The 9,712-nt window shown below is 54.0% G+C and overlaps 2 protein-coding genes across 2 annotated transcripts; both read right to left on the minus strand.

The window, feature by feature from the left end:
- Positions 2,228–4,790, minus strand: MAP34-B (protein). Its single transcript, NM_001285620.1, is given in 4 exon segments — positions 2,228–3,053; positions 3,656–3,727; positions 3,870–3,977; positions 4,590–4,790. Coding segments are annotated over 4 exon segments (498 nt in total). The 3' UTR covers positions 2,228–2,936.
- Positions 7,693–9,103, minus strand: LOC102169231 (cathelicidin-1). Its single transcript, XM_018038479.1, has 4 exons — positions 8,906–9,103; positions 8,685–8,795; positions 8,466–8,537; positions 7,693–7,884 (listed from the first exon to the last, which is right to left on the minus strand). Exons 1-4 carry the CDS (start codon positions 9,101–9,103, stop codon positions 7,795–7,797), a joined length of 471 nt encoding a protein of 156 aa, XP_017893968.1. The 3' UTR covers positions 7,693–7,794.

Genomic DNA, 9,712 nt, shown 5'->3' on the forward strand with positions numbered 1-9,712 from the left:
TCATCCCCCACCCCCCGTTATCTCTTTGATATTAGATGTGTTTTGCATACCGACAGCACATTTCAAAAGACGTTAAAAAGACAGTTAAAGCGAAATGTAGTCTCAGCAAAATAATAACTTTTTGTTGGGAGCTTTCCCTGTGGCTCAGCTGTAAAGAACCTGCCTCCAATGCAGGAGTCACAGGTTTGACCCCTGAGTAGGGAAGATTCCCTGGAGAAGGAAATGGTAATCCACTCCAGTACTCTTGCTGGGAGATCTCATAGAGAGAGGAGCCTGATGGGGTATAGTCCATGGGGTCGCAAGTCAGATGCGACTTAGCAACTGAACAACAACCTGTATCTGATGAAAAACAAGTTCTAGACTTCTTCATCATTCAGTTAGATATTAATTAACAGGACATAAGAAAAATATCTATTTTTGCTTTATTGACTATGCCAAAGCCTTTGACTGTGTGGATCACAATAAACTGTGGAAAATTCTGAAAGAGATGGGAATACCAGACCACCTGACCTGCCTCTTGAGAAATTGTATGCAGGTCAGGAAGCAACAGTTAGAACTGGACATGGAACAACTGACTGGTTCCAAATAGGAAACGGAGTATGGCAAGGCTGTATATTGTCACCCTGCTTATTTAACTTCTATGCAGAGTACATCATGAGAAACACTGGGCTGGAAGAAGCACAAGCTGGAATCAAGATTGCTGGGAAAAATATCAATAACCTCAGATATGCAGATGACACCAGCCTTATGGCAGAAAGTGAAGAGGAGCTAAAAAGCCTCTTGATGAAAGTGAAAGAGGAGAGTGAAAAAGTTGACTTAAAGCTCAACATTCAGAAAATGAAGATCATGGCATCTGGTCCCATCACTTCATGGGAAATAGATGGGGAAACAGTGGAAACAGTGTCAGACTTTATTTTGGGGGGCTCCAAAATCACTGCAGATGGTGATTGCAGCCATGCAATTAAAAGACGCTTACTCCTTGGAAGGAAAGTTATGACCAACCTAGACAGTATATTCAAACGCAGAGACATTACTTTGCCAACAAAGGTCCATCTAGTCAAGGCTATGGTTTTTCCTGTGGTCATGTATGGATGTGAGAGTTGGACTGTGAATAAAGCTGAGCGCCGAAGAATTGATGCTTTTGAACTGTGGCGTTGGAGAAGACTTTTCAGAGTCCCTTGGACTGCAAGGAGATCAACCCTGGGTGTTCTTTGGAAGGACTGATGCTAAAGCTGAAACTCCAGTATTTGGCCACCTCATGCGAAGAGCTGACTCACTGGAAAAGACTCCGATGCTGGGAGGGATTGGGGGCAGGGGGAGAAGGGGACGACAAGAGGATGAGATGGCTGGATGGCATCACGGACTCGATGGACGTGAGTCTGAGTGAACTCCGGGAGTTGGTGATGGACAGGGAGGCCTGGCGTGCTGCGACTCATGGGGTCGCAAAGAGTCGGACACGACTGAGCGACTGAACTGAACTGTTCTTCAGTTCCACTCGCCACAATTCAAGCGCTCAATTTTCGCCGCCAGCGGATTTGCCGCCGGAGTGGACGGCGCAGACAGGACCCCGCGGCGGAAGGCGAGGCCGGGGACTCTGGGGAGGTAGCTATAAACCACAAGAACAGGGTTCTGGACAACGAGGGAGGGAACGCCGCCCCACCCAAAAGGAAGGCAAGCAGTTGGGAGGGGTGGTCGCATCCTCAGGGCGCCTCTCCACAACTCCTTAGGGAATCAGCCCCGCGACACCCAGGCCCACGTCAGGCCTGCGCCTGAGGTCCGAACATCCGGGGACGGGGTGCGGGGGAACGGTCGCTCCCTTCCTGCCCTAGCACTTGGCCAGCTGGTCCACCTCACAGTTCACGGGCAAGCCCAGGAACTGCTCCCGCGAGGTCCGCATCTGCTACCGGCTGGGCTACGCGGCAGCATCAAAGTTACCAGCAGTTGAATCCAGCTGCTAAAAGATAGCGCCGCCCTGCCCTAGCAACGAACAAAGCAAAGGCAGTGCGTCTGCAGGAAGTGCGTCACGGCGCGGCGCGCAGCCTGCCGGGAAGCGTAGTTTGGGGCCAGAATGCGACTCTAGTGGAACGGAAGAGGACTGTCCTAGCGCGTTGACCTGCTCAGTTCTCTTCTAGCACGTTTTTTTGTTTTTACCACCAGTACCCACAGGCAAAACATAGTGTTGTTTCCACGCTTTTAGACATTATATAAGTAGCCTTATAACACATTTACTAGCTCATTTTGCACAGTTTTTGTTTTGTTTTGTTTTGAATGATACACGGTAATCCATTTATTTGTGTTCACTGCTGTTTGGTATCTATTGAAGAAACACCAATACTCCAATTGGATATTATCATATATGTCTCCCTGCACACCCATGGAGAGTTTCTCTAAGTAGCGGTTCACAAGCTTTTTGCTGTAATAATCCTTTCACACTCTTTAAATATTTTTTCCAGTTTCATTTGAGATACAATTGACAAACAGCATTACAAATTTCAAGTGTACAGCATAACGAATTGACTTACCTATATTGTGAAATGAGTACCACAGTAAGTTTCCTTAACATCCATCATCTCAAAGAGATACAAAAAACAAATGAGGTCTTCTCCTTGTGATGAGAACACTTGGGCTCTACTCTCTTAACTTTCAAATATACCATACATCCGTGTTAGCTATGGTCGTCATTACATCCCTGTACCCGCATACCCTCCAGAAAGGGGGACTCCCTCACCCATCTGGGAGTTAATAGGAGTGATCTCTGTCTGTCTGTCTCTCTCACACACGCATACACTCAAGAGGACTCTCGGAGTTAAGGACCTGGTCCTGGTAAGACTGAGAGGGAAGAGAAGTGAATTTGAATGTTAGATGAAGTTGTTTTTAGAAGAATTTATTTTTCAGAGTCCAGAAGTCTGAGCCAGGATAACCTGATCCTTAGGACTTCATCCCCTGAAGATATCTTTGATTCTGTCACCAATTCTCTCTACTTTTTCGAGGATTTTCTGCCCACCTCTTCGGAGTGAGTCCCGCAGCCGGCCGAATAGCCCCACACTCTGAATCTGTGAACCAGGAGGAAATAGTTGCTTTGTTGGATTGGCTCAACATTAAAACCAGACCCCTTGTCACTTGAACACTCCAATTCCGAGGCCACGTCAGGAAGCTTGGAGCCCCAGTTTACCTCCCATATGATGTTTGGAGCCTATGGTTAAATCGCCACACCACAGATAGATAAGCAAGCCAAGGTCCCTTAGGTGACAGGGGGCTTCCTAGGGTCACAAGCCCATCCCAACAAAGCTGGAAGGGAACCAGGAGTTGAGAGCTCATGACTCGAGTCAATGTGTCTCAAACTTCAGCATCGGCAGAAGCCCCTGGAGGCTTTGTGAAAATACAAAAGGCTGCCACCCATCCAGGAGTCTGATTCAGGGGATCTGACTGGGGCTGAGAATCTGCCTTTATGTCAGTTCCCAGTTGGGGACCCCAGTAGGGAACCAATGCTCTAAGGAACACAGAGCCAGGACTGGACACCTGGGGCTCTGGGGAGGGAGGGGCCAGTGTGGGAGAACCTTTCTCTGCCCTGGATGGGGCAGCGGGTCATTGGGCCAAAGGAAGTTCCACAACCCACCCCTCTAGCAGTCCTCGCAGTACAAAAGGGGCCACTTACGTCATTGCAGGTGATGTCGAAGTCACCCCTGATCCAGTACCGGGTGACTGTCCCCACACACTGTTTCACCAGCTGGAAAAGGCTTGAAGTCAAACTAGAAACTCCAGACAATATCTCCCAGCCACACCCCACCTCACCCCAGGGACTGCAGTTCTTTCCCAGAAGCCCCCTGTTCAGCTCCCTGAAAAGCATTGATCCCAGCCCTCAGTCTCACCCCATTCTCCCTGAAGTCACACTGCTCCACGGGCTGCTGGCTCGTCCTGGGGCACACAGTCTCCTTCACCCTGAAGCTCACAGGCTTTCGAGCTCCCTGGTCCTCCGCCTGGTCAACGATCAAAGTGGGGAGACTGGGCTCGGCTCATGTTTCCTTCTCTCATCTGTCTCCCTGACCCCCACTCGGACGGCAGCCTCTCCAGCCCCCTGTGTGTCCGGCCCTGGGCTTGGTGCTGGGAGCACAGGGGAGGGCACAGAGTCCGTGCCCAGCCTCATGGGCACACAGAGAGCAGGAGCGGCCCTCACAGCAGCGCTGCTGGCAGCGCCTCCCCTCAGAGGGGCTGAGGGAGGTCAGGGCCGCCTACAGGGAGAGCCCTTGTCACTGGAGCCTCCAGGCTGACAGAGGCCCTCCTGGCAGGGAGACACCGAGGAGCAGGGGGGACATTAGCAGGGAAGTCACCTCACAGAGCCTGTGACCCCTCCATCCCTGGAGCTCCCAGAAGTCCAGGGAGCCTGAGCCAGGTGTGCAGGGTGCCTGTTCCACAGCAGAGATGCTAAGGCAGGAAGCCTGGTGCTGGGACATGACCCAGGTCTGGGAAGGTTAACCCACCTAGAGGGAAAAGTGCCTTCCTGACAGGAGGACCAGCCTGAGCGAAGGGGCGACAGTGTGGCCGAGGATGTCAGGAGACAGATCCCCTTCCCAGGCCCCTCCCCAACTCACATCCTGCTCAGGAGGCGGGTCTAGCTCCAGGAGGCGGTAGAGATTAGCTTCTGCAGACCTCTCATTGAACTGATCCACAGCACGAAGCACGGCCTCCCTGTAGCTGAATGGCCGGGCGCTGGCGGAGGGCAGCACTAGTCCCAGCAGCAGGAGACACAGTGACCACCGTCCCAGCGAGAGGCCAGCCCTCTGGGTCTCCATGGTCCCTAAACTGCCTCCTCCCAGCCCAAGGGACCCTCCTTTTATGCTCAACCTGAGCCCTGATGCAAAGGCTCAACCGGGAGTCTTCCTGACCTGCCCCATCCCTGCCCTCCTCCCGGGGTGTGAGGTGGACTTGCCTAACCCCTGTGGTTGCTTCATGGGATTGCTAGGCAGTGGGCAGGGAGGCCCCTGTGCAAGGTGAAGAAAGGGTTTCTCCACCTCCCTGACAATATCTCGGCCTCTCCTGGGGTCCATGGGAAGTGTCACAGGCAGGCTTGCCCAAGAGGATTGAGTACTCCAGGAGGCGGAAGGGCCAGGCACTGTCTACATCTCCTTGGCTTCCCCTCTACGGTCTCTCAGGATTCAGGATAAAAAAGTGTATTGCGCACTCAACCTTCAGCTCTCAGTACTGCCTAACACCCAATAGGGAGTCATTTAATGATGCTTGACAGTACTACTCACAACTTAAGACTTACACACACAGCTAGTCCTTAGGCAGACACAAAACCCACACTATCTATTTCTCTGTGCCCGGGCCTCAGAGAGTGAGTCTCATTTCTCCCCTCTCCTGGATTCCTCTTCATTCCTTTTATCTAACAATGTCTTGTCCTCAGACCCCACAAACCATGGCCTATTGTCCTGGCCACTCCCCGAAAGAGCCTGAGGAAGTGTTACCTACACCACCTCCAACAGTTCTTTGCTGGCTTACATTCAAGCCCATCACAGGCTGAGCAGCCCTCCCTAGATCCAGAGGCCACACTCAAGACTTGTCTTATCGCCACAGGTTCTGGGGAGCCCCTGTCCTCCTGAACTTGCCCCTGACCAATTCTCTCTTGCTGTGCCCTCCTGGGTACCCTCCTTCCTGGGGGTTCCTGCTAACTCTCCTCCAAGGACTCTCCTCTTAGGAGGCATGGCTGGCTCAGAATCATCCAGGCTGCTTCTCCTCCCAGTCCCCACACGTTTCTGGGGACGGCCCTTCTCAAGATACCAGTGTCCATTCCACACATACTGGACTTTGCCGCTGGTTTCAAGACTGCCATGAAAAGCCTGCTTGTCTGCAGAGGTCTAGTGGCTGGGAGCTGCTGTAGGCGCCCTGAGCTGGAAGCCCGGGAGCCTCCTGCTCCTTCTCCCTCCTGAGGACACTCCCCTGACCTCCCAGCACCCCTACCCTGGGCCTACCCCTTCTTCTCTCCTCTCAGTGAACCACAACCTCCAGACTCCACCTTCCTCGAATACCAGCTTCTCCCTGACCACTGTCCACCCTCCATGCTATTTTCTAGGGCTCCAACACACTGCCCATTTGACCATTTCACCCCCTGCCTCCCAACCCTACAAGCCCCCGCCCTGGCATCAGGGCCTAGACGGTTGCTATTCTTAGTTTTCCTCACCCCAGACTTGCGGGCCTTGGGTGTCAGGCTGTCCCACCCACCCAAATCCCTCAGGCCACTCAGAGCCTCCTGCTCCTCCCCACATCTCGGCCCCTGATATCTCTCTGCTTGCCCTGCTTTACCTCCTTGGGAAGCCTTCAGGCATCTGCAGGCACAGAAGGCACCTCCTCCTCTTTTCTGACATAGGACGTCAGTCTTCAGGACATCCCTTCTAATTTGACCCCCAAGTGACTCCATGTCCAGTCATCTGGACAAGTCACCAAGTAGAGTGGGCAGCGCTGGGGTGTGGAGGGAGTACAACCGGGAGAGATAATAAGCCAAAATATTAAAGGGGCCCGGAGGCCGTGAAGCAAATTCTAATCCAGTTTCCCTCGGGATGGCCATGTGACTGCAGTCCAGGGGTAGCTCATGGCCTCTGTGGGCCTCTGGGACTGGGGACAATTGTCTGGGACACCACGGAAGATGGCAGCTCGGATGGATGGTGGTGGTTACACACTCAGCCTTGGAGAGGAACAAGAGGTGGGCTTCTGTGCACCCTGCTTTCCTTCTCCAGGTTTGACCCTGGACTGTGGTCAAGTTGTATCCTTTTCCCAAATCAAAGGCTGAAAGCGACTTGATTACAATAGAGCATAATCAGCAATACACGTAGTGACTGGTTCTGGTAACCCTGAAATCCTCTCTGTGCTTTCCTGCCTCTGGGCCCTTCACTGTTACACTCTTCAGACTGAAGCCCTCTTCCCCCGTCCTTCCCTGATCCTTAGGAGGGCCCACTTCTGGGTCCTCAGGCTGCACTTCCAGTGATGTGAGAGGTGAAAGCATCCAGCTTTCCTGGTTTAGTCCTCACTGCCTGTCGGAACTGAGGTCTGCTCAGGAAAGACATCACGGTCCTCATCTTAGAGTGGTTGCCCCCGCCTCCGCACCGGGTCCTTCAGAAATCCGCATGCACCTTTTCCCCAGCCAACTCAGGTATGAGCCCTGATCCTGCATCGCCCCCTCCTCTGCTCCTCCCAGCCAGCGTCATGTCCATGAGACTCGTGGGCCTTGCACCTGCAGGCTGAGCCCTGAGACTCAACTGCGTCTCTCTAAGTGCTTCACAAGGTGAGAAGCGTGGCCCTCGTGGACTGTCAGCTCCATGAGAGCAGGAGCAGCGTTCCCACCAGCACTGCACACACAGCAGGTCTCCTTAGGTCCCACTGGGTGTTGGAGGAGGAGGGCAGGGCTGGGTGAAGGGCTCGGGAGGCGCCCAAGGATGGAGACGCTGTCCTGGAGCTCCTGAGGCTCCTGCCTCCCTCGTGGATGGAACAGGGGCCTCACCCTTCTCTGTGTTCACAGGAGTGATCTCACACACACATTCACTCAAGGACACACACACACTCAAGGACACACACACAGACACATAGACACACACACACACATACACACACGGGTACACACACACGAGACATGGAATTGGTCAAGATTGTTTCTTGGTAACTGTGAGGAGGGGAGACAATGAAATTGAGACCTGGAGGATATCATGTCACAAGAGTTTATTTTTCAGATCCAGTAGCTTGAGGCCGAGTAAGAAAACCCTTAGGACTCTTTGCTGGCTTGTGACAGAAATCTACAAGAGCTGATTATCTGCAAACCCTTATAAGTACGAACTGACATATTCGGGCTGCCTGTGGTGGTGCCCACGGTTGCTTTGTAATCCTGATGCTCTGGTGCTGCGAAACAAGAAAAACACAGGTTGCTTGCTGGTACTGCATCACCATCAAGCCAAGATCCCTCCCCACCTGGCCCTTCCTTTTTCAGGGTCACACCAGGATCCTCGGGGCACAAGTTCCCCTCTGGCTGTGACAGTTGGAGCATGAGGTGGAATCCCCACACTCACAAAGAGATGAAGAGACTGAGGGAAGACAAGGGCTTCCCAGAGTCACAAGCCCATCCCAGCAAAGCTGGAAGGGAGCAGAGGCTGAGGGCTCGTGACTCTCAAAACTTTAGCATGGTCAGAATCCCTGGAATTCCTGGGAAAAGACCAATGGTCAGACCCCACCCCAGAGTCCAACTCAGGTGGTCTGAGTGGGGCTGCGAATCTGCCTTGCTGACAATTCTCTGGGTGGGGACCCCAGGAGAGCCACTGCTCTAGGGCCACACAGCCAGGACTGGAGACCTGGGGCTCAGGGAGGGAGGGGGCAGGATAGGAGGGCCTTTCTCTGCCCTGGATGAGGCAGTGGGTCGTCGGAGCAAAGCAAGTTCCACAACCCACCCCCACAGCAGTTCCCACAGTACAGAAGGGGCCACTTACATTATTACAGGTGATGTCGAAGTTCCCCCTGACCTGGTCCAGGGTGACTGTCCCCTCACACCGTTTCAGCAGCTGGAAGGGCAGGCTCAAGGTCAAATGGAACCGCCCACCCCCAGGCCATAAGCTCCCAGGCTCACACCAGGGGCTGGGAACCTTGCTCGAAGCCCGCTGTTCAGCAGTCTGGCAAGCAGCCTCCCGCGCCCCCAGCCCGAGGCTCACCCCATTCTCCTTGAAGTCACACTGCTCCGGGGGCTGCTGGGTGGTCCTGGGACACACGGTCTCCTTCACCCTGAAGCTCACCCGCTTCGGGCTGTCCGGGTCTTCATCCTGCTGGAGGATCAGAGTGGGGAGACTGGGCTCGGGCTCAGGCTTCCTTCTCTGCTCTGTGTCCCTGCTCCCCCACACAGAGGGTCCCTTCCCCAGCCCCCTCCCTGGCTCACATCCTGAGGAGGCTGGTCCAGCTCGAGAAGACGGTAAATGTTGGGTTCTGAGGACTGCTCATTGAGCTGATCCACAGCACGAAGCACGGCCTCCCTGTAGCTGAGGACCTGGGCGCTGGCCGAGGGCAGCGCTAGTCCCAGCAGCAGGAGCCACAGCGAACAGCGCCCCAGGGAGAGGCTGGCCCTCTGGGTCTCCATGGTGCAAACAGTCTGCCTCCTCCCAGCCCGAGGGACCCTCCTTTTATGCTCAGCCTGGGCCTGATGCAAAGACTCAACGTGATGCGCCCCATCCCTGGCCTCCTCCCAGGGTGCGAGGTGGACTTGCCTCAGGCTTTGCTGTTGCTTCAGGGGATTTCTGGGCAGTCGGCAGGGAGGCCCCTGTGCAAGGTGAAGAAAGGGTTTCCCCATCTCCCTGACAATATCTCGGCCTTTCCTGGGGTCCTAGGGAAGTGTCAGGGTTGCTCAAAGGGGTTGAGTCCTCCAGGAGAGGGAAGGACCAGGCACTGTCTACATCCCTTCTGAGTCCACACCAGGGGCCCCTCATGATCCGGGGTAAAGGTGTGTATTCAGCAGTCAGCCTCCACCTCTTGGCACTGCCTGGAACCCAGTAGAGAGTCACTTAACATTTGGTGAGTGGATGACAGTACTACATCTCAAGATATACACACCAGCCAGTCTCTAGGTAGATACAAGGCCCACATCATCATCTCTGTGTCCAGCCCTCAGACAGTGAGTTCCATTTGTCCCCTCTCCTGGATTCCTCTACATTGCTTTTCTCAGTCTCAAAATGTCCTCTCCCCAGAACCC

The sequence above is a fragment of the Capra hircus genome, chromosome 22 (assembly GCF_001704415.2).
Source record: "Capra hircus breed San Clemente chromosome 22, ASM170441v1, whole genome shotgun sequence".
NCBI lineage: Eukaryota > Metazoa > Chordata > Mammalia > Artiodactyla > Bovidae > Capra > Capra hircus.

Coding starts and splice junctions, on each gene's coding strand:
- LOC102169231 (XM_018038479.1), bottom strand. CDS start 9,103: ATGGAGACCCAGAGGGCCAGCCTCTCCCTGGGGCGCTGTTCGCTGTGG. Junction 8,796..8,905: donor TGGACCAGCCTCCTCAGGAT/GTGAGCCAGGGA, acceptor CTGATCCTCCAG/CAGGATGAAGACCCGGACAG. Junction 7,885..8,465: donor TCGACATCACCTGTAATAAT/GTAAGTGGCCCC, acceptor CTTGTTTCGCAG/CACCAGAGCATCAGGATTAC.